Here is a 20,938-nt window from a genome sequence, read left to right on the forward strand (position 1 = left end):
GTCTATCGAGCGATTCACCCGCCGTTGCCAAACCTAAACTTCCATCATGAAGCCCGCAAAGGACGCGGGCCGACCATAGCAACCGAACACCGAGCAAATGACGCCTGGAAAACGACGGAGATTGCTGCACCACAAGCCTATTGACATGCCCAGAGGCCAAACGACGTCGAGTCGCTCAATTCCTTCGTTCCCGACTTGGGCCAAAGTCGACTTCGGATACCTTCTTCGCCTCTTTCCGGTTCTTGACAATGTACTGCGCGTACAAGGCCACGTGGTCACTAGGGAAGTGATAGTTGGGGAAACCCGGTACCCGCTGGAGATAGCCCTTGTCGATCTCACCAAGCAGACCAACCACCTGCAGTGTGTTTGTCGAGTACCAAATGTAGTCCAAAACTCCTTGGAAGTGAGGCACGTAGTTGGTGAACGCCAGCTCGCCGATGGATGCATAGCTGGACTTGAGGCTGAAGGGATGGGATATGCCGTCTCGTGTGAAATTACCATACTTGCGGTTTCCCAGGTCCACGTGAGCATTCGACACATTGCCGTGCGTGATGAGATCGTAGACACCAGACGATGGCATCGAGTTGAAGTCACCGCATAGCAAGACAGGGATGTCGGAGGGATCCGAGTATTCCTTGGAAGGTCCTGGTTCCTGCGTCGGATCGGGCTCTGCTCCTTCTTCACTGTCGCCGTTTGTGAATTGGTACACCACCTTGTTTTTGCAGGCTGGGTGTTTTGTCCATTGAGTTGCAAGTTTCGTGATACCCTCCATCAAAATGGCGACTTGTACAAGCTTGACGTCCTGGAACGCAGGGTTCCAGAAGACGTGCACGTTTCCGACGATGAACCTGGATCCTGTAGCACGGTTTTCAAGGAATGCGACCACTCCAATGTCATCTCGGGGCATGACGCGGTTGAAGATGTCGTGTTCGCCCTTCATGTCTGGACGGTTGATGGCAGTGTTGGCAAAGTCGATGAGCTGCTTGTCCAGCAAGATATACCTAGGCAAGTCAGTATTGGTCTGCAGATGAAGATGTGGACATCGACTTACTTGCTGTTCTTATAAAAGATAGCACACCCATCGACAAGTTTGGCCTCCCTTTCTGCCATGGTGCGTGCTCTTGATTTCGGCCAGAACACTCCTTTGTAGTCGTTGTGTGCCAGCTCTGCTCGGAAGAACTCGTTGAAACTGTCTTGGTCGATTTCTTGCAAACATACTATATCTGCGTCACGCTCGCGCAACTCAGCAAGAATGAGCTCCCTACGGCTCTCCCATGCCAATGCTGAGCTCGGCGTGTATCCATACTGTGATTGTGTGCAGTATTTGTCGCACAGAATATTGTAGCTAAGCGCACTGACAGTCTCTTGGTTCGTATCTTGGATCTCGTCGAGAACGATCCAGTCTCGCTCCGGTGGCGCTTCAGGACCAGGCGCGTTCTCGCGGAAGTGTTTGATAAGTTCCGTGGTGCCTTGTTCCATCATGATCTGTTTCAAGTCGTCCGGAATGGGATTGCCCTCAATACCAAGCATCTCTAGCTGGTATAGTGAGCCCAGTTCGTACGGCAAGTTTTCGATGTGATTGTCAAACAGGAGCAGCTGCTTCAGGTTCACTAGCATGCCAATCTCCGGGGGCAGGTATTGCAGATTGTTCAGGGAGAGATCCAGGTGTGTCAAGTTTCGTAGTTGTCCAATCTTCTGGTGCACATACGTGAGTTTGTTCGAGTTGAGGTAGAGCTTCGTCAGGAAGGTGTAATTGAACAAAGCGGGTGTGATGACTTTGAGGTTCTGGCCGCCAAAGTCAAGAATTGTCCATATGTGTTGGTCCTTGGCATCTTGCGCCGGCTGAGCAGCAGGCCTATTGCGCTCTTCTTTGTCTGCCTCTTTTTGCATCCCATTGCTTGTTCCTGCCACAACGCTCTTACTAACGCTCGGGTGGATCCTGGCATGCGAATGAGCCTGCGTCATTTCACGGGCTGTCTGGTACAGCTTCATCTGCTCTTGCCAGTGCTCGGTTGTCGGCTTGTTGAGTCCGCTGTGGACACTATTGGGTGTACCGTTCTGGAGATGCCCCGGCGTAAAGTGGGGCTGAACATTGGACATGCCCCCACTCGAGATGTTGTGCTGGTGGTTGAACTGGCTGACATGGTTGTTTCCCGTGATGTCATGGTGCTGCTGGTGATGTTGGTGCTGATGTTGGTTGTGCTGGTTGTGTTGGAAAGGCTTCCCCAAATTCATCTGCTGCATGAAATTCTGGTGCCCAGCTCGCCCGTTCATCATAACGTTTTGGCCCTGGTGCCCATGGGCGTTGTTGAACATGCCGAACTGTTGCGGAGAAGACTGGCGCCCAGGGGATCGCGAAGGTGAGGGGGTGTCGGGGTTGGGGAAAGGTATGCGGGCGCTAGATGTGGGTGACCGCACTCGGCTGGGGAGGTTGCGTATATTCTGTGCGTGTTGTGGATAGAAGGTATTGCCGGTTCCCCTGGGGTAGACCGAGTACTCGGCCATCTAAGGGAATCGCGGCGGAGGGAGGACGGATTCCCGCAGGCGGCTTTGCGTATGGAGGGTGAAAGCCGCGGGTTTTCAAGGCGAGCGAGGGCGTCAGGTGGGAGGAAGGGTTCGGGCACGCGATCTTCTTCGTTTTAACATGGGCGCCCGGCTGACTCTCCGACATGAGCACGCGCTAACAGACGCGGCACCCGTATACCATGTATCGACAGCCCGGCGGGTCGCGAGTGAGGGAGATGTTGGAGCGGGGACTCGACAGCGAGCGAGGGGGGCGGCTTCTGGGGGGTCGGGGGCGTGTTGGTAATAAAGGCCTCGGGCAAAGGGCTCGTATTGATATCCCGGCGGGCTTGTACTGTTCTGGAGCTGTCAGTTGGTGTAGCGGGGAATCGAAGAGGTTGGACGTGGAGCTTGGAGAGGGCGGCAGAAGCGTGTGGAAGCGGCGCACGTACGGCAGCTGAGGATGTCAAAGGGCGCGCAGGAGGGCAATCAGTCTCAATTGTACCAGACAGACTGTGGGCGGGTCCAACTGCAGCGCTGTGAAGAATAGAGAGCGTAGTGATGCGATACGTGAAGCCCAGTCGAACCTTGCCCGATCCATGGGGAGCGCCGCTTAGCGGGGCACGTGACATGGAAGCGTCGATCCACAGCCATGAAACTGCCCATCTGTTCACTCGCGACCTGGCCTGGATCGAGCGCGCTGGAAGGGTAACCATATGGTATACATTGCAGCCTTGAAACAAGTGGCAGCATTCGTCATGCGTAAATACACATTGATTACATGAATGCGACTCCAGCAACGACGCATTCCTATGCACTTTTAGCTTGTACCTATTTGCTACCACGCATCAGGTTATGTATTAACAGTCAGCTCACATAGTCCATGATTGTTGGTGACACCGAGAACCCCTCCCCTGTGGTCCTCGTATCCGTCGTGCACTGCATACACCGTGAGCTTGTTACTGCTAGACTCGGGCTTTCCCCACGCTGGAATATCACCTGCAGGACAGGTTCGGCTGATGCCGCGCTCCTGCAGACGAGCGCCACATCACCAAAAGCTGCTCCTTCGCGGCGTCGCTCGCACAGCCTAGCCATGTTTATTGCCATGGAGAACCTGGGGATTCACACAGCCGCAGCTGCAGTCGTTTGATTGGAGATGTCTCCTCGGCTGGCCTGGCAGCTCCTCACCTGAGCTGCCTCCCACAACCGGAGCTGTGCCGAAGCTACTACATTCACACATACACGGCATGCTGGCTCCATTCTCTGATCTGATCTCTCTCCAGTCGAGCACTGTTCCCGCCATCGCGTCCGCTCCGCCGTTCCGCTCATTAATTGCTGACTCGCCTACACGTGCTTATCAGACGACTAAAGACCGGCCCAATATCGCGCTCCCGCTAAAACAGTGGGGCAAGGGTTGGAGTAGGCTGGATAACCTCGAGCACGCTTCCAGATCGTCTCCATGGGTGATTGGCAGTTGGCAAGAACACACTGTTGGCGCTCTACAGGAGAACCTTTGTTGCTAATTTGAACCACAGTATCGCTACTACGGCTCCAACGCCGCCAGCAGCCCGCCCATACGCCCCAAGACGGTCGAAGCAAAGCAATGGGATCTGACCACCACAGACGCTCTCGGTAGAACCATATCCGCCTCCTCAGCTTCTGCCTCCTCCGGCCCACGCCTCCACCCAAACAACAACATGGATATAACACGGGGCTCCATGTCGAGCAGCTCCACCCAAAGCATCAGAGACGACCCTGGCGTCCCCTCCACCGAACCTTTCATATTGCGCCACGGCCGCCGCTACATTCGAAGCGCTCAGGGCTATCCACTCCCATGCGACCTGCCCGAGCTCCACCGCCAGAACCTACAAACCCTCCTTGCGACAGCTGTCTTCGGCAAGGCCTTGGGCTCGACCCCATCATACCCCCCGAGAAAAGTGTTGGAGATTGCATGTGGCTCGGGATACTGGTCCGCCGTGTGTCATGAATATCTGAGTAGTATGTATTCCGAAGACCAGGTAGTTGCGGATTGCGCCCTCTTCCGGGCGCCACGCACAACTTGCACAGTTATCGTTCAGAGCTGACCGTAAGCAGACCTAGGCCACGAAGATGTCTCCTTCACCGGTCTCGATATCGTCAACCTCGCGGGGGACTTACAGCGCCAGGGCATCGATTGGAAGTTTGTGCAGCATGATCTGCGCAAGTTGCCCATGCCATTCGACGATGAGGAATTCGACATCGTCGTCATGAAGGACTTGAGTATGGTGATACCCTTGGGAGTACCGTCGCAGAGAATACTCGATGAATGTACGCGGGTCCTGAAGTCCAAGGGCACGTTGGAGATATGGGAGACGGACCACATTATCCGATCGATCCAGCCACATCCTCCTCCTCCGCCAGGCAAAGACCCTGAAGAGTACGCTGTCGCCGAGTCGACCGGCACGTTCCTGATTTCGCATACAACGCCATTTACCGATGTGCAGAACAAGTACCTCCAAGACTCCAACTCTTGGATTCAAGAAGCGCTGGACCGGCGCAAGCTCTCGCCAACCCCTTGTTCCCGTATAGCGCAGATCATACTCCAGGAGACGGATACTTTGTGCGACATGAATAGCCGTAGGGTAGCAATCCCTCTCGGTGAACCACGGTGGGAGCGCGAGGCTGCTGGCGAGACGATGAAGCGGCGTGGAAGCGAGGCTGGAAAGCTCAAGAAGGGAAGCGTGATGCTGGAGAGCTCCATTCTGACCAAGGAACAAGCGGCTCTGAGACACACCGCATTGCTTGTCGTCATACAATTGATCGAGAGTCTGGAGCCTCTACTCAAAGAAGTTAGCGGAAAGAACCAGGAGGAATGGCAGCGTTATTGGAACTCGATGATCAACGATCTGCTTGAGCAGAAGGGTGCCTCGAGTGGTGAGTGTCTGGAAGTAGGCATCTGGTGGTGCAAGAAGGTGTAAAGTTCGAAGAGCGGGCGTACCTTGTCTTTTTGTGATATCCCGGTCTTCGCAAGGCCACACCGTCGGCAAAGCGTTAGGTATTCTTTTTGGAGTGTTCAGGCGAGTTTGTCGTAGCGCTGGCGCAAGGTGCGATAACGCTTCAGATAGTATCTGAATCTAGTTAGGGAAAGCTTTCAATCGTATTTGTTGAGTTATTTGGACATACAGTGCTTCAATTTCTAGACCACAATGGTTAGTTTTGTCCTAGTCAGATTCGTTTCAGACGAGCTTACCTTTCTTCACGTATTCCGCTCTCTCAATACCCTGCTTAATTTTGGCTTCATCGGTCAAATTCTTTTGGCTTGCAAACGCCTTGTGTAGGCGTGTTCTGAAGTAATCGTATCCCTGAGGATATTCACGGCCCATGAAAAGCAAGTCTACATGTCATTAGTCCATCTGCATAATCGGGAAGAGCCTCGGTCGAGCACTTCTGCGCACCCTTGTATATCCGAATGACCTGGTGGCGAAGCGCGGGATTCGGGGAAGCCATGTTCGAGGTTGTAGACAGATGAATATACGGAAATAGAAAACACTGATTTTGAAGGCTGTCAGATGTCAATTACGTGTCTTTGAGTTGGAATGCGGAGTAATTGTAGCAAACGCTCGGGCCCGCATCCCTGACGTATGTTGCGGCTAGCGAACTTGAGGATGAAGATAGCTGGCCGTGGAGGAAGCGGATCCTCGGCTTGTCTTCTCCGTCCGCATCTTCGGAAAGAAACGCCCTAGCTCTCAAGGGCTTGCTACAACGGTTTGTGAATACCACCGCATTTGATCTCTCATTGGCCTGTAAATTTGGCAATCATGAGTGCTGTGCGACCGTTGGGGCGCTCAGCGCTTTTTCGTTCTAGACCCACGTGGCTGGTTGTTCCGGTTGTACAGAGAGTTCCTTATGTGCGGTATCAGTCTACTTCGAGCGGTACGTGGTTTTAAATTCATCGTTTCTAGCAGTAAGACTGCATCATTCACATCTGATCATGACATGTACAATTTGGCCAAAAGGAGAAGGAAATGGATCACGAAGCATTACCAACCAAGTAATCATGCCGTATGCTCAAAATTCACACACGAGCTCATATTTACCATCACAAGAGCGAATAGAGACAATTTGAGCCTTAGCATTCCGGCGGCTAACTAGAAGACTGATGTAGAAGCACCAGCCACTGCAGCTCTCAGCCCAAGATGGCTATCCGACGTCCGAACACGCATCGGGAAATGCATCAATTTCGGAATGAACCCCGCACAGATTGAAGAAGCTGGGTCGATATTACAAGAGACTGCGGTAGACTGTAAGATCACACTCGTATGTCCTGATCGCCTGAATATTAGCTGAACTTGTAATCTGTAGGGAGAGAACTTGTAGCTGGAAGCGAAGGCTTCCTCACAGGCAAGCAATGGCGAGGTCTCTACCGACAAGAGGTGGTATGGGGAGAAATGGTTGGAGTACCACCCAGCAAACTTGTGTACACCGGCTAACATAAGTCCCGACTGTGTGTAGGACAGCATGGTAAGACGTCCGGGGAAAGATTCAGTTTGACCCATACTAATAGATGTGAAGGGTACTTATTTCTATACCTGAGTCTCAGTTGCACAGCTCTAATATGAGATAGGTCACGTTAACAATGTTATGTACAACCGGTATGCGGAATCGGCTAGAGTCAACTGGACACTGAACTTCGCCGCAATGGATCCACAGCATAAAGCTGAATGGATGGAGCTCATGACCCCAAAGAGCGTCGGCTTGATCTTGAGAAGCATTAAGACGGACTACAAGTTTGTGAGTACCGAACGCTAGGAACTCCGGTTGCTCAGCTTTCAAAACATCCGCTAAGAAGATTTAGCCTATGAAATGGCCTGATAGGTATGATCTCCAACGATGCATAGTGAGCAACGATTGACGGATTAACTATCAGGATTACCGTACTTCACAAGCTTCGGGACAACCCGTCTGAAAACAGTGACCACTTCATCTTGGACGTAATGATCCTTTCAGAAGCACAGCGTCGTCCAGCAGCACGTTGTGTCGAAGACATCGTTACATACGACTACCGCACAGCTAAGAAGTCGCCTTTGCCACCTTTCATGATCAAGAAGTTACAAGAGACATTCAAGTTACAGGAAGAAGCCAAAGAGAAGAACAGCAACAGAGTCAGAGTCCTGTTGGACAGAGTTAGGGAGCTAGAGAAGAGCAGCTGGGATAGACCGGATGCTAAGGAAGACTTTGGTAGCGCGAATCAGTAGAACATGGATATACTTGCAAGAAAACACGATATCAGACCCTGAATGTCTATACGTCGGTCTATACTTCGGATTCGTGAAATTGTGTCCTGATGTCCTGTTTCCCCTGGCCCGTGAAAGTACTTGCCTCGGTACTGCGAAGCTGTCGGCAACGCTAATCGATGACAATACAAGTCGTAGAGTAGGATTGACTAGCGGCGTTACATAGGTATCGTCATATCTATCATCATCACACATTGATACCCCTGCAGCTGCATGGGCGGAAAACACGCGGGGTTGCTCGCGTGTCCGAATTCGGCGTATGGCAGTCGGATACAAGCGTATCTCTGCAAGCGATATGGAAAAAAGATAAACTACGAACGTATCCACAACATGGCGTGATTCTCACCACAGTGATGTACACTTTGATGGGATGTTCTAATTACCTATTGCAGAGATCTGCAAGCCCGTTGCGCGCGTGATGTTCCCGCTTGCCTCATTTGCAAGTCTAATGGGCTGCGATTGGCGTGGTTGGTTAAGCTTCACGCCGGCACAATGCAGAGGGCGGAAGAGGGTCATGGATGTGCAGGCGGAAGGCTTGCGCGCTATGCTCGCCTCGAGGGAACACAGATTGATGAAAATGCTCCGACCACTCTGAGATGCCGACAAAGACCCGGGTCAGCATACTCGAGGGCATGTGGCGCAATGAGTGGCATGAGCTTTTCAGACTTTGTGTGCACTCGAGATGTAGCAATGAGTATCTAGGCAGAAGCGCTCTATACGCGTATGGAATATGGTCGTGACGGCGACGTGAGTAATAGCGTCGGCGGGGTTTGCCCGCTGCAGAGACTTCAGGCCATGCGGTGAACAGACAAAGCGCGCCTTTATTCGCTCCTGGAGCTTGCTATGGCTCAGGGGGGTCCTGGCGCACGCAAATGAGCAGGTAAGCTAAAGAAGCCGGCGCAGGCTAATTGGCTGCCCCAGAAGATGTGTTTGTCTGGCGGGCGATGCAGCTGTGCGATATGGAAAAGAAAGCAGGCGGAGAATTTATGTAGACGAAGGCGAGATGAGGTGGGAGAGAGGCGAAATGGCAGCCCGAGAGGGACAGGCCGGTCTTCGCTTCCCAGGTAAACAGCATTCACGGCTTCCTGGTCGTGGTCAAGATCGGCATCGTGAACTGGAATCGGACACAGTTCGGCTGATCTGCGTGGCAGCAGCATCAAGATATGCTGGCCGCATGGTTGCCATGAAGCGGTAGAAGCCGGGCACATGGAATTTTGCCGCCGGTGTGGTGCGTCGAGAGAGAGGATGTGGTGTGCATGTGAAGCGGGCGGGCGTGGTGAAACCACGGTTCGGGCATCTCAGAAGACGTGGAGCCTCGGAAGAGACAGGCAAATCAAGCGGCAGGTGCATCGTGGCTTGTCAGTGCTCTGATCGTGCCGTGGCCCACTCCCTCGAGGCTTGTGGACGGGTTTTCTTGGTTGACTTTGCATTTGACGTTTAGCACTTGCAAGTCTTGGCACCAGTCCATCCGGCGGAAGGCACGACTGAGCAGGCGCAGGGCACCTTCCTCGTTCCCCTACTACATCTCGCCCAGCAGCACACGACACCCTCACATACCCCCCACCGAGCAGCGGCTCAACATCTTCCAGTCCTGGCTCGTCCTGTGCAGCAGTCGAGTCGCGCCAGGGAGAGGTTTGCCCGCTTGCACCCGCACCGCCGTCTATGGTAGCGAAGTCGAAGAGGAACGCGGCGCACGACAAGCGACACGAGAATGGCCTTGCGGCCCCCGGCAGGAAGATCACCAAGCAGAAGAGCAATCCGCAGCTCAATGGCCACGCCAACGGCAAGACTCACGAGCCCACGCCGCCGGTCCCCAGCCATGTAGACACGCCCGAGATGACGCAGCCGGCCAGCGCTCACGATCCAGTACCGGGGTCGAGTGCCCACGTCAACACCACCATGGCCGCTGCACCTTCTGCCCGCCGCGGGGAGCGCACGCGCGCAGCTTCAGATGCCTCGCTAGACAATCCCGTCGAGGCCTGTCGCTCGTACGACAATGGCTCCAACGGGCCCTTTGATCCCATGCCCTCAGCTCTTCGCCGCGCCGACACAAACACCTCCAAGACGGCCTCCATGTCCATGGCTAGCATGCTCTCGGTGCCCGCCACCATTCTCACGTCCTGTCCTCTGCGGGACGTTCTCGCCATCCTCATCATCCTCCTCCAACTTCCCCCCACCGTCCTCACCGTCGTACAGTTCTTGTTCGCAACGCTTACTTTTGTCCCGCCCCAGGCCGGGACCCCCCTCTCCGCCCTCTCTGCCTTCCCCTCCTTCACCGACATCTTTCAGGGCTCCGGCGGCACGCCCTCGCTCTTCACCACAATCATTGCCGATACTGTCATATTGCTGATATGGCTGCTGCTGTGGGTGCCTGCGCAGAATTTCTTCCTGGATCTTGCACAGGCCGTCATTGCAATAGCTCTCGGAGGTGCCGCTGCCGGGAAGAAGGGCACGACGAATAGCATTGTCATATGCTTCGTCATTATTCTTTCAAGCCACGTCTTCAGATTCAGGCCTCTCCGGCAACACATCGTCCACTTCCTTTGGACGGGGCTCGCCCGGGGAGGCCTTGAATTCTTGACGAGCCCGCCGAGTACGCCAACATATTTGGAAAGCTTCTCGACCCCCCACGGATGGCCCCGCAGCCTCCTGGGTATTCATATTTTGGCCCAAGGCGTCGTTCGTATCATCCGACGCTCTCTTTCTCGAAGAGAACATGCAACCTTGCCCACTGGTAAGAAGACAGATCCTGAGTCTGGGACATTACAACGTTCCAATTCGACCAACCTCGACCCCACCGCCGACGTGCCCAATTCTTCGAGTACCGATGGCCGCCCACCGGGACCATCACCCGCAGTTCTCAAGGATAAAGCGAGCACGGGTAGAAGGAAGAGGAAGCAAGCTACTCATGTTCGCAGTCAGCAGCCGTTCTGGGCTGCACTTGCCAGTACAAAAGTTACAGTTTTAAAAGAGATGGAAAGTAGCCGGGCGGCCAACGATGCCGACGAGGCTAATGCAAAAGACGCAAATCACATTGGAAACGCTGTTTGGAGATCGGAGGACGATCGTGTTTGGATTTCAGAAGTCGGCTTTTCCGACATTTCATTTCGTGTTAGTTTATCTGGTGGAGCTGGCCTTCAAGAGCAGGATGAGGAAGACTCTAGTGTCGGATCTGGGATAGACAAGTCAAAGCCATTCTACATCCGTGTCAACGGTGCTGATTGGAGTTCAACCCGCATCCGACAAAGCGAGCCGATAGGTTTCCAGGGACAAGAGGGAACGGGCTACTGGGTTGGAGAGATATTTGGTCTAACGGCTCTCTCAAACTACTACTGCGAGTTTGTTCGGACCAACGACAACGAAGTATTCTACTCAGCGAGCCTTATTACCTCGGCCAGTCCAGTGACCGAACTTGGTAAGTCCGTCCATTCTAGTAGCCTTTCCATGCTAATGCGTACTCCAGCCTCAGCTTCTATCGCCTCTCCGCCAGCGCATCAGACCCTACGACCTTCTTCGCCGACGACAACCTTGAAGAATTCGATTGCCGCGGCCGACCAGCAACTGCAGGAGCAGCGCAACCGCCTGAAGCGAAACAAAAAGGACCACAAAACAGCCATTACCAACATCAAGAAAGAGGTGGACACGCTGGGCAACCGCCTTGCCAACGCCGGAGGTAGTGACGAGCGCCAACGCCAGCGCGTCCTTCAATTCACGCAGAACATCCGCCAGGCTGAAGACGCGGCCGCCGAGTTCGCTGTTCAAGCAGAAAACCTGGGAAGCATTCCCGAGGATGAGGCTAAAGAGGCGGCAGCCAAGAAGGCAGAGTGGAAGAAGGAGCGTAACAACAAAAACACCGTTGCTAGCGAATTCGACAAGACCAAGGAGGAGATTGAGCGACAAGTGCAAAGTGTGGAGTCCGATATCTCTACTGCCTTCCAGAAGCGGGAGCGTCTTCAGCAGCGTCAAACCAGGCTCAACGAGCAGCACGACCGTCTCGTAACCGCCAACGCAGAGGGCTTTACTGCGAAGCAACGAAGAGAACAGGAGCGCACGGCATTGCGAGCACAGCGCGCTGAAGTTGAGCACCAGTATCGGAGTAACATTAACGGCTACGAAAGACGCACTGAAGAGCAGAATGTCGCCACCAGTCAAATTTTGGTGACCGTCCAGCAGTACGAAGAGCTTCTCCTTCAGCAAGCGCACCAGCATATGTCCGTTCCTACCACTCCTGAAGGCAATCTCCCAGGCACGACCATGTCTCCCTATAGCAACGGTCTCTCCAACTTCACATTCCCCTCCATGCACTCGCACATGAACGGCACTCCTGGTTCTATGCGTGGCGGTCGCGGTCGATCTTCATCAATGCTCTCCAACGTCTCTGGATTCACCGATGCTTTCGACGAGCCCACAGCTTCAGGTACATATATTCTCGGCAATCCCTTCAGTACTCCGGGTCCAGTCAACGGTCGCAACCGCAGTCACGGCAGCGGCAGTCTGAGCTCAGGCACTTCCAGCCAGAGTTCGAGCCAACGAGATCCGTTAAGTCCTGTTCAAAGTATCAAGCCGATGATGGTACGCAGCACCACGAGCGGTAGTGGCAATGGTCTGATGAGTCCGATTGGCACGGGCAGATGAAAACGTACACGATTTGCTCTTTACGTATCTTTAGGTAGCTTTCCAATGTGATACTCGCGTTCTTTTGGTGTTCTCAACTTAATTTTTGCTTTCTTCCAACTGAATTGATACCCGTGAACTGATCTTTAACTTGGGGAACATCTGCCTATCGAAGATCTGATACGAGAAGCTTCTATATTTCTTCTGTGATAGACTCCAATCGCGGGCTCCAGCCGCCCTTGCCGGTGTCCTCCAATTCGTCGCTCTCATCGTCTCTCTTACCGTCTTCGTTGTCCTGTTCGATACTGTCCTGATCTTCCTCGTAGTCCTCTTCATTCTCGCATTCCTTTAGCTCTACTTCGCCCACTCCCGGAACAACATTGGGAATTCTCCCATGTGTTGTCGTCCAATTACCCGTCTGCATACAAACACCTATTTTCACCATGTCATCAGCTAACCAGTATGGCAGTGTTTTTCTCCCCATGTCCTCTGGAATACTCGAAGCTTACGAACAACAAAAGACTAAGAAGAATAGAGGTGGAAAGACATACCAATAACTCCACCCATCCCCCTCCTCAAATCTGCCAACAAACGATTTGCCCCAGTGATTATATCAGTTTGGTTCTCCATATGGCTGATTAGTGTCCAAGATGTGAAGGGTGATGCTGGAGGCCCTGTGTAGAGGATTATTGCTACACCGAAACTTAGCTGTGATGGTTGCTCTTCGACATTGTCATTGTCGTAAGGCCTGCTGTAAGAAACCACATCGTAGACCTTTGATGCATCTTCGGAACGTGTACTGTAGAGTGGGGTGGAAAGACTAGTGATTTGGGATTTCAGCGCTGAGAAAAGTTCCTGTTCGCGAAGCTGATCGGCGTACGCTGACATTGTTGATTTGTTGAATTGCAGGCTTGCTTTGGTTGCTTTGCAATGACTGGGAAGAGTTATATGCCTAAGGCTAGAAAGTGGATTTGGGTTTGGGGCGTTTGAAAAGTGCGAATGATCAGAGCGGAGGTGAATGTGAAGGTACGCATGATAACACACAAACGTGTAGTTTCAAAATCACTTTGACCACAGACCAGTTCAACATATGGGAACGCCCATCCATAAACTCGTTTGTTCATACCTCTGGCTAGAAGGATACAATACACGCAAAATCACCCGACCTAGCCAGTGAGGGAAAATGAAACAAATACCAATAGCTGCTGAAGATCATGATCTAGCTAAGCCTCATCATATGTCCTCACTATAGAAAGTAGAGAGGCGGGGCATTGCTTCTCTTTCCAAGAACGGTTTTGCGACCAACCTTGACCTTGTCATGTACCTTATGGCAGCGCTTACTCAAGCAGAAAGCGAGATCGCGAAAGAGATCGGGATGTCCAGTATCGAGGATACTTTCAAGCGATCGTTGTTGGCCGTAGCGGAATAATGATTGTACAAATATGGCACGAGCAGGGTCGTGTTCTGGTGTCCCACTGTAAATGATTTGTGCTGCTGCAACGGGAAACGGCCTTTCCCATGAGAAAATCTTAAAGGCTTCTAACAAGATGTTTTTGGTAGACTCGTCTATTATCTTTTCCACGAACACGTATAGCTCAGCTAAGAGAATACACTCTTGCTCAGAGAGCTCGCTGTTTCGTTTTATTTCGGTGGACAACAGGTCGGGACGATAGAGTAGCTGAACGTAAAGCGCAAAGACTTTGGAATCGTCCCCTGGCATGGATATTCGGCGCTCAAAGCCTTCTTTGAAACGATTGGGTTTTAGGGCGTTGTTGAAGAATGCAGAATGGTCTTTGAGCAGACCTTCGTGGACGCTGAAGTCTTTTGTGTTCCCCACCTCAGAACCGACAGACACCGTGACGACTGGGGTATCTAGGAAGCTATTACATGTTAGCTTTTAGTAAGTTCATAAGAAGGAATAATGGGCTAACCTAGTGGCGGCATCAAGTGCTGTGCGGAAGCCGTTTGAGTCCATGTCGGATTTGGGAAGAGCTGAGTCGAAAGATGGAGTTGTGGAGGTTCGGCCAGATTAATGTAGAGGACAGAATTCTGTTGCTTCTAAATCTTCAAGCCCATAGTGTGAACAATAGGGTTAGGCTTGACTTTGTCAATTCACACTGACGGTGCCCTATTTCCCTTCTGGTGAGTCGTGACGGAAGCAAAGTCTTGCGTTAGCAGCTTGCAAAAGGAGATCGACACGCACTGTAAGATTAGTAGGTGGTCGTCCTAAATGAGGAGAAGCGTTAGGAGAAGATAGAGAGAATGAAGCATCTGAAACCTCAATTTTGATGACAGGTTGAAGGAGAGATATTGGTAGGAGGTCGGGTATTGTACTTGTTGCTAATTCTGGAGCAAGGGGTATGTCTATATGTAGCGCCCTTGTGGATCCAGCTTATCCATGAACTCCATGGACTTTTCGTACATGGTGAAGACGATGCCGCCACTGAGGATAAGTCGACCCAATCTTGGAAGCGCTCCCGACCAGAAGGTGAGGAGACCCTCATCCCTGAAAATCTTTGCCGCACAGTCGAAGCTGTTCTTGTAGGCGCTCCGTGCCTCTATTGATTGCATGCGTGTCTTGACTGTGTCAATAGGCATCGTCGTGTAAACAGTGATTATGCCAGCCAGGCCTCCGAGTCCGAATGTGCTGACGGCGCCGAGCTTCTCGCCTGGTTTGACGTATGACTGTGCTAGTTGCTTGAGCGATGTGTAACTCGAGAAACGAACAGCTGAGTTGGCGGCTTGACGTGCTGTGGTTGGGAGGAAACCCTGGAAGAAACCACGGATACCCTTTTCTTGTGCGATTATCCTTGATCCATGTAAGAAGCCTCGCATGCGTGGGTTTGCCGACTTGCGGTCGTCGATACTAGGCGGATGAGTGAGTAACGGCACATGCATGCGTCCAATTTCACCTACAGTTGCGTCTTTATGCTCTCAAATGGTGTGACAGCCAGCAGTGACTCTGTAGCTCCTGCACCGAATCCAGCTATTACTGTCGCTGGACCGGAGACTTTGCCTTCGGCGTCCGCCAGCATGTTCTTGTACATGTCGAATGCGACAAATCCTACACGACCTGTCAGACGGTCGCTTTTCCGTGTTGATTCTGTTCCACATACTTATGCCAGCCTTCAACGAGTTGCCAATGATCAAGGTTGTGCATCCAGCATACCACTGCTTGCCGAACGGCGGCCATGGCAGCTTCTTTCCGTCTGGCAATCTTCGGTTGAGTTGCGATCGTGTTTTCGCGACTATGCTTGGGTCAGGCTCGGTGTCGTTGTACAAGTAGATGTTATTCAGTGCCTACACTCAGCAGGGTATGTGATTGCTGGCGTGGAGTCAGTACTTAGTATACGCCATGACGGGGGAGCAAGCGTTACAGATTTCCACGGCTCCTGCACTTGCACCAGCCAGGATTGAGCGCATTGCGCTTGCCTTTTTCTTCTCTGTCGGTGCGGCCGCCATGTTGACCTGGCTCAAGTGTGTTTAGGTGATGACAAGAATGGGTTTGCGCGCGCTGCAATGACGGAAAGTTTTGGCGTATCTACGTCGCGTGCGGCAGTAGCGATTCAGAATAATGACGTAGTAGTAAATTCACACTGAAACCCCAGGTAGCACACTCAGAGAACAATGCGATTGTCAATTGGTAGAAAGTCTAACGCGCCAGTATATACTTGATTTCCTAGAGACGGCAAAATATTAAAGCTACCAGGCCGAGGACGGAGGTGAGCAATCGGGCCCGCATTTCGGCGCCAAGCATCCCGCCTGACATCAGCCCGCTTGAGCTTGGGCCATCGAAAAGTCCACGCCTTCGATAGCCATCTATCGCATTGCCATCGTACTGGAATTTGTCGTCGCTCAGTACCCCAAATCCATATACCCTTTTTATTCACGATGATGTCCCTAAGGAACCTCGCCCGCAGCGCCCCGCGGTCTGCTGCTCGTTTCTCCACCAAAGCCGTTCGCCCGCAATCGTCACTGCGACAGGCTTTCCAGCCAGCAGCATGGGCTGCTCCAATTCCTCGTCTCACAGCATCTTTCTCCATGTCGGCAGCAAGGAGAGAGGACTCTGGTAGTATGCATTGAGTAAATTACAATTGGATGTATATAACTAACATGAATCAGTCAATGAGGAACTCGTCGCGAAGCTTCAGAGCGAGATCTCCATGGAAGAGGGCATGAAGGAGGACGAGGACCTCTCTCACAACATCAAGGAGTACCTTGAGAACAGCCCCTTTGAGGTAAATACTTGCGTCATTTTGGTTTTGCTGGCTCAATGCTGACAACTACAAGATTGAGGACAAAGCCGGCAACCAGGAAGTAGTCCTTACCCGCACATTCAACGACGAGAAGATCCGAATCACCTTCACCACCGCCGACCTCAACAGCAACCTGCCCGGCGAGGACATGGCCGAAGACAGCGCCATGTATGACGACGCCGACATGGACGTACAGTCTGGTGGCGCCAACACCAAGGGTGCCATCAACCAGGGCAGGACACAGGATGGAAACATTCGCGTAGCCCCCGAGGACCGCATTGCTCCCGCCGACCGTGAGGAGCTCGAGGACGACTACGAGAATGATGGCGAACAGCAGGGCTTCCCTGCTCATGCCAGCATCCGCATCGAGCGTCCCGGAAAGGGTGCTCTTGCCATTGAGGCTACCGCTCAGGACGGTGACTTCCTCATCGAGGACCTCTACTACTTCCCGTCCGCTGACCTAGCCGACCCTGCCACCGCTGAGAAGGACTGGTCAAGACGCGCTCTCTACACTGTATGTGGAAACCTTGCATATAATATACAACACTTCTAACTTGCAGCAGGGCCCTCCTTTCAGCAACCTCGACGAGGACCTCCAGATCCTCCTTGAGAAGTACCTTGAGGAGCGTGGCATCAACACCCGCCTCGCATTGTTCATCCCCGACTACATTGACCACAAGGAGCAGAAGGAGTACATCAAGTGGCTCAACAACGTCAAGAACTTTGTCGCATAGGTGCATAATTTTCAAAAGCTCTCTTGTATGAACCTGTAACGTACCTCAACCTTTGAGCGATCTGGGGGCGTTTGCAGGAGTGTAAAATAGTTGGTGAGATTTCTCTCCCTAAACCGTTCTCGGCCGTATGTAGTACCGTCTTGCAGGCAGTCTACAGAACGCGAGACCAACGAACAGAGTACTCAGTGCTCCAGGTTGATCATCTCGAACGGTCCTTACCAGTTCCACGATTCCAGCCATGTAGTTGCACGCTACGAGAACCACGACCCAGATATTATCAAAATATTAAATAGACGCATAACGCGCTTTTCCACTCCAACATTACAAGGACTTTCTTCCTGTTCTCTCGCTCATTGTACGATGTTGTTTGTCTTGCTCGATTTCAAAGCATCTTGCTGAGACAACAAAGACCTGCTTGTGGCGTGGCGTTTGCTGTTATAGACAACAACAACAAAGCCGATTTTCGTCATCTGCGCGCGCCCACAACGTGATTGTTTGCTGAACGAAATCCTATACCGAGGTTTGTTCGTTGTCCACTGCTAAGTTTTACGGATATACTCAAGGATACGTTTTGAAACAACATTCCTTTACTCAATGATAGCCTGCATGCGCTGACTGAACCTCCGCCTTCAAAGCTCGAAGCTACAGTCTCCAGGCCAAGTTTACCTAAAGGCTCTCCATCTTCATCTGAATATTGGTTTACATTAATCAGCGCACTGTATAGGCCGCAGATAGCAAAATCACAGGGCCTTGGCTTGTAGAATCCGGTCAGAAAACATGATGCGCAAAGTTGTACCACGCAGCGTTGGTGTTGACACAGATCGTGGTTTCTTACCAAATCTCCCATCACCATATACATTTACAGGTGCACGATCTGAGCAGACAAGGTACGTTAAACATGAAAGTGAGCCAAATCATCAGCCAGAATGGTTGCATAATAGCTCACGTTTTATCCCGCCCGACCTCGACGTACGCCGGAAAAGCATACAAACTCATGTCTGACAGGACAAAGACCTCCGACTTCACAACGACCAGCACAATTCTAGTTGGCTCCGATCTCACACCCTTCCAAATTCACACTAGCCTCCTTACATCGAAATCCTCCTACTTCCGCGCCGCACTCAACGGCCCGTTGGTATTCATAGAATCAGAAACCAACAGTATAACACTTGACGATGTCTCCGTTGAGCACTTCCAAATCCTCGTCACCTGGCTCTACACCTCCATTCTATCCACGCCTTTCAAAGACGAAAAACCAGCATACTATACTCTCCTCCATGTCTACGCTCTGGCCGATCGACTAGCTCTAGAAGGCGCCAGGAATGCTGTCGTGGACGTGATTAGCGATCTAGCTGATGAGACGAATAGCGTTCTGACGCCTTGTGATACTCGTATTCTGTACGAAGAAATTCGTGATTCGTCACCTTTACGCACCCTCGTTCTCGATCTCTTCGCGTTCAAGAAAACAGATCGATTGATAGACTCGCATGGGGATTGGTGGCACGAAGACTTTCTTCGCGATCTGACTGTGCATTTGAAGAGGCCATGTGCGCAGGCTATGCAGAGGCATCGGTTGCGGATGTGGTGCCCGGTATCGTGGCATACCACTCGTGCTTGCGACTATTGTGGGATTGTGCTGCCACCTAGGTTTGGGGCGGTGGCTTGTGAAGACTGTTGTGTAGCGTTTTGTACACGGTGTGTGGAGGGGAGTGTTGCAATGGCAAGGTGGGAGGATGGGAGAGGGAGACTTGAGGTTTTAGAGGAGCAGGAAGATATTGCAGGTGGTGTAACCGGGGAGGTAAAGAGATGGGAGGCATGTAAGCCGTGGAGGGGAGCAAGGTGTGCGCTTTATCATGAGCATGCTCAGACAGAGAGATGCGCAGATGTCTTTCTGGGGAGATGAGGGATTGTGACGGAAGGGTTCTTATTAGAAATTATTATGGTGTAGTACCGCACTTCTTTGATCGGATATGCTCCGTGGCACCGGCTTCCCTGAATTTTACATGCCAAAGATGTGCATGAACATAAACTTTTCGAACTCCAAAGAAGTCTGGACTGTAAAAGGTCTGCATTCTTCTCTGAACGGCCGTTGAATGCTCATAACAGAAGGCACTCTACTTGCCACCTTGATTGAGCCGTGTCGATCGACGCCGAGTCGTCGCCCCAGCGCTCTCCATGTAGCTGCCGGCCTGCACAGTCTCTATCCTAGGAGAGGGCTTGATTGATGCGGCCGTTGGCTTCCTAATACCTTTCTTGACTTTCTGTGCGACGCCTCGTGTTGTAGGTTTCCGCTCGGGTGCATCGACATCGTCTTGCTCGAACATCTCATCGACAGGCTTTTTTGCAATCGTCTTTGGTCTTGACATCTGGGGTTGCCATTAGTTATTGTGCTGTATAATGGGACAAGAACCACAGATCTCGGCCCATTCACTTGGACTTACTGGTCTCCCCACGTCCCATTCGGATATATCTGAAGGACATTCTGATAGTTCTGAGGGTGAAGCAAAGTCTCGTAGACCCGCTGCGATGGTTTTCGAAGGTGTCGCAGGGCTGGCATCCTCCATCTTACCGATAGTATGCTTTGTATCAGTGCGATCACGAAGCAGCTCATCACGCTGCATTGCAACTACCTCCCTGTGTTTAACATTTGTTGCGGATAGAAGACTGTTGGTCTCGTCCCCCAGCATATGGAATGCGGACTCTTCGCGTTCTACAGTCCCGCCGTCTGCTTCATCATCGCTCAAGCACATCGGAGGTAAGGGTGTGGGAGCTCGGGCTCCAGAATCATAGCAATCAAATTCATGATACTCTGGGCTAGTCAGTCACGAAGATAGCGGTAGTCTGGCCGTAAATTAACCCACTTCCAGTTTCGTCAGTGAAGCCCTCCGAATCCCACTTGTACGTCCCATCGTAGAACTTGCGCGAGTACTCAGTGAGAGCTACATCCGCTGGGAGATGAGTGCGATACGTCGCAGAACCGACCATGCTGCCTTAGAGATACAGTGTGAGGCTGAGTTGAATAAGTTGTGAGAGTAGCACTGCGCGATAGTCGTGTATCTTGAGGAATTGTCAATTGTATTGTGAGTCTGTACGTGAGGTAACAGCAATTGTTGATAATGCAGTGTGCGAGTTGATATACGCGAGCGTGACGTAGAAATATCTCAGAAAGTAAGAGTGGTTGTGAAAGAGGTAGGAGCTGCACTTACTACTTCAGGTAAAACAAACACAGTTGTGCACTACTGAGACAGGTCCACTGAGACATTCTACTACCTAAGTACGAAGGTCAATAGGAAGATACTACCTGTTCGAACCATCCCGTCAGTTGACCGATATGTTTGGCGTGTACATGAACGCGCGAAAATCACCGTCGTCGAATTTGTCATCGAACATAATTCCAGGCACAAGAGACAGAAAGGCAGGAAAGACTTGACTGAAGTAATGGTTCTATGTTCTTGAGAACGACTATACGCCGTATGAGGACAACGCCTACTGAAGTCATGCATACACTAACACCACCCGACTTTACATCCTGCCTAGCGAAGTGGCTATCGCAACGTCC

General features: G+C 51.9%; 11 protein-coding genes across 11 annotated transcripts; 5 read left to right on the forward strand and 6 right to left on the reverse strand.

Annotated features, from left to right (window-relative positions):
* Positions 1-159: 159 nt before the first annotated feature.
* Positions 160-2,605, reverse strand: CC77DRAFT_543397 (glucose-repressible alcohol dehydrogenase-like protein transcriptional effector). The gene is made up of 2 exons (XM_018532098.1): positions 1,052-2,605; positions 160-1,001 (listed from the first exon to the last, which is right to left on the reverse strand). Exons 1-2 carry the CDS (start codon positions 2,503-2,505, stop codon positions 176-178), a joined length of 2,280 nt encoding a protein of 759 aa, XP_018390162.1. The 5' UTR covers positions 2,506-2,605; the 3' UTR covers positions 160-175.
* CC77DRAFT_543203 (hypothetical protein) lies at positions 2,593-3,403 on the reverse strand. Its single transcript, XM_018532097.1, has 2 exons — positions 2,955-3,403; positions 2,593-2,857 (listed from the first exon to the last, which is right to left on the reverse strand). The coding sequence occupies exons 1-2, from the start codon at positions 3,216-3,218 to the stop codon at positions 2,681-2,683; spliced, it is 441 nt and encodes a 146-aa protein (XP_018390163.1). The 5' UTR covers positions 3,219-3,403; the 3' UTR covers positions 2,593-2,680.
* Positions 3,386-5,695, forward strand: CC77DRAFT_1005690 (hypothetical protein; the record flags this gene model as incomplete). Its single annotated transcript, XM_018523369.1, has 5 exons — positions 3,386-3,646; positions 3,786-3,992; positions 4,038-4,500; positions 4,597-5,415; positions 5,682-5,695. 5 exons carry the CDS (start codon positions 3,386-3,388, stop codon positions 5,693-5,695), a joined length of 1,764 nt encoding a protein of 587 aa, XP_018390164.1.
* Positions 5,696-6,180: 485 nt separating this feature from the next.
* On the forward strand, positions 6,181-7,818 carry CC77DRAFT_1091645 (Thioesterase/thiol ester dehydrase-isomerase). Its single transcript, XM_018529575.1, has 7 exons — positions 6,181-6,414; positions 6,647-6,784; positions 6,844-6,932; positions 6,994-7,002; positions 7,105-7,272; positions 7,337-7,356; positions 7,409-7,818. Exons 1-7 carry the CDS (start codon positions 6,300-6,302, stop codon positions 7,734-7,736), a joined length of 867 nt encoding a protein of 288 aa, XP_018390165.1. The 5' UTR covers positions 6,181-6,299; the 3' UTR covers positions 7,737-7,818.
* Positions 7,819-9,114: 1,296 nt separating this feature from the next.
* CC77DRAFT_982044 (hypothetical protein) lies at positions 9,115-12,490 on the forward strand. Its single transcript, XM_018536102.1, has 2 exons — positions 9,115-11,190; positions 11,239-12,490. The coding sequence occupies exons 1-2, from the start codon at positions 9,438-9,440 to the stop codon at positions 12,408-12,410; spliced, it is 2,925 nt and encodes a 974-aa protein (XP_018390166.1). The 5' UTR covers positions 9,115-9,437; the 3' UTR covers positions 12,411-12,490.
* On the reverse strand, positions 12,267-13,277 carry CC77DRAFT_1081874 (hypothetical protein; the record flags this gene model as incomplete). Its single annotated transcript, XM_018529341.1, has 2 exons — positions 12,267-12,878; positions 12,941-13,277. 2 exons carry the CDS (start codon positions 13,275-13,277, stop codon positions 12,583-12,585), a joined length of 633 nt encoding a protein of 210 aa, XP_018390167.1. The 3' UTR covers positions 12,267-12,582.
* A 358-nt stretch (positions 13,278-13,635) lies between these two features.
* CC77DRAFT_1005694 (hypothetical protein) lies at positions 13,636-14,364 on the reverse strand (the record flags this gene model as incomplete). The annotated part of the gene is made up of 2 exons (XM_018523370.1): positions 13,636-14,269; positions 14,321-14,364. 2 exons carry the CDS (start codon positions 14,362-14,364, stop codon positions 13,636-13,638), a joined length of 678 nt encoding a protein of 225 aa, XP_018390168.1.
* Positions 14,365-14,753: 389 nt separating this feature from the next.
* CC77DRAFT_928280 (tricarboxylate transport protein, mitochondrial precursor) lies at positions 14,754-15,851 on the reverse strand (the record flags this gene model as incomplete). The annotated part of the gene is made up of 5 exons (XM_018534042.1): positions 14,754-15,255; positions 15,306-15,453; positions 15,506-15,637; positions 15,694-15,714; positions 15,767-15,851. The coding sequence occupies 5 exons, from the start codon at positions 15,849-15,851 to the stop codon at positions 14,754-14,756; spliced, it is 888 nt and encodes a 295-aa protein (XP_018390169.1).
* Positions 15,852-16,276: 425 nt separating this feature from the next.
* CC77DRAFT_955881 (mitochondrial glyco protein) lies at positions 16,277-17,699 on the forward strand. Its single transcript, XM_018535491.1, has 4 exons — positions 16,277-16,461; positions 16,512-16,627; positions 16,680-17,159; positions 17,209-17,699. The coding sequence occupies exons 1-4, from the start codon at positions 16,281-16,283 to the stop codon at positions 17,377-17,379; spliced, it is 948 nt and encodes a 315-aa protein (XP_018390170.1). The 5' UTR covers positions 16,277-16,280; the 3' UTR covers positions 17,380-17,699.
* A 119-nt stretch (positions 17,700-17,818) lies between these two features.
* Positions 17,819-19,282, forward strand: CC77DRAFT_1081876 (hypothetical protein; the record flags this gene model as incomplete). Its single annotated transcript, XM_018529342.1, has 2 exons — positions 17,819-18,266; positions 18,385-19,282. Exons 1-2 carry the CDS (start codon positions 18,157-18,159, stop codon positions 19,280-19,282), a joined length of 1,008 nt encoding a protein of 335 aa, XP_018390171.1. The 5' UTR covers positions 17,819-18,156.
* A 6-nt stretch (positions 19,283-19,288) lies between these two features.
* CC77DRAFT_1081880 (hypothetical protein) lies at positions 19,289-20,436 on the reverse strand. The gene is made up of 3 exons (XM_018529343.1): positions 20,241-20,436; positions 19,821-20,155; positions 19,289-19,745 (listed from the first exon to the last, which is right to left on the reverse strand). Exons 1-3 carry the CDS (start codon positions 20,362-20,364, stop codon positions 19,494-19,496), a joined length of 711 nt encoding a protein of 236 aa, XP_018390172.1. The 5' UTR covers positions 20,365-20,436; the 3' UTR covers positions 19,289-19,493.
* Positions 20,437-20,938: the final 502 nt, after the last annotated feature.

This window comes from Alternaria alternata (genome assembly GCF_001642055.1).
Source record: "Alternaria alternata strain SRC1lrK2f unplaced genomic scaffold CC77scaffold_3, whole genome shotgun sequence".
NCBI classification, from domain to species: domain Eukaryota; kingdom Fungi; phylum Ascomycota; class Dothideomycetes; order Pleosporales; family Pleosporaceae; genus Alternaria; species Alternaria alternata.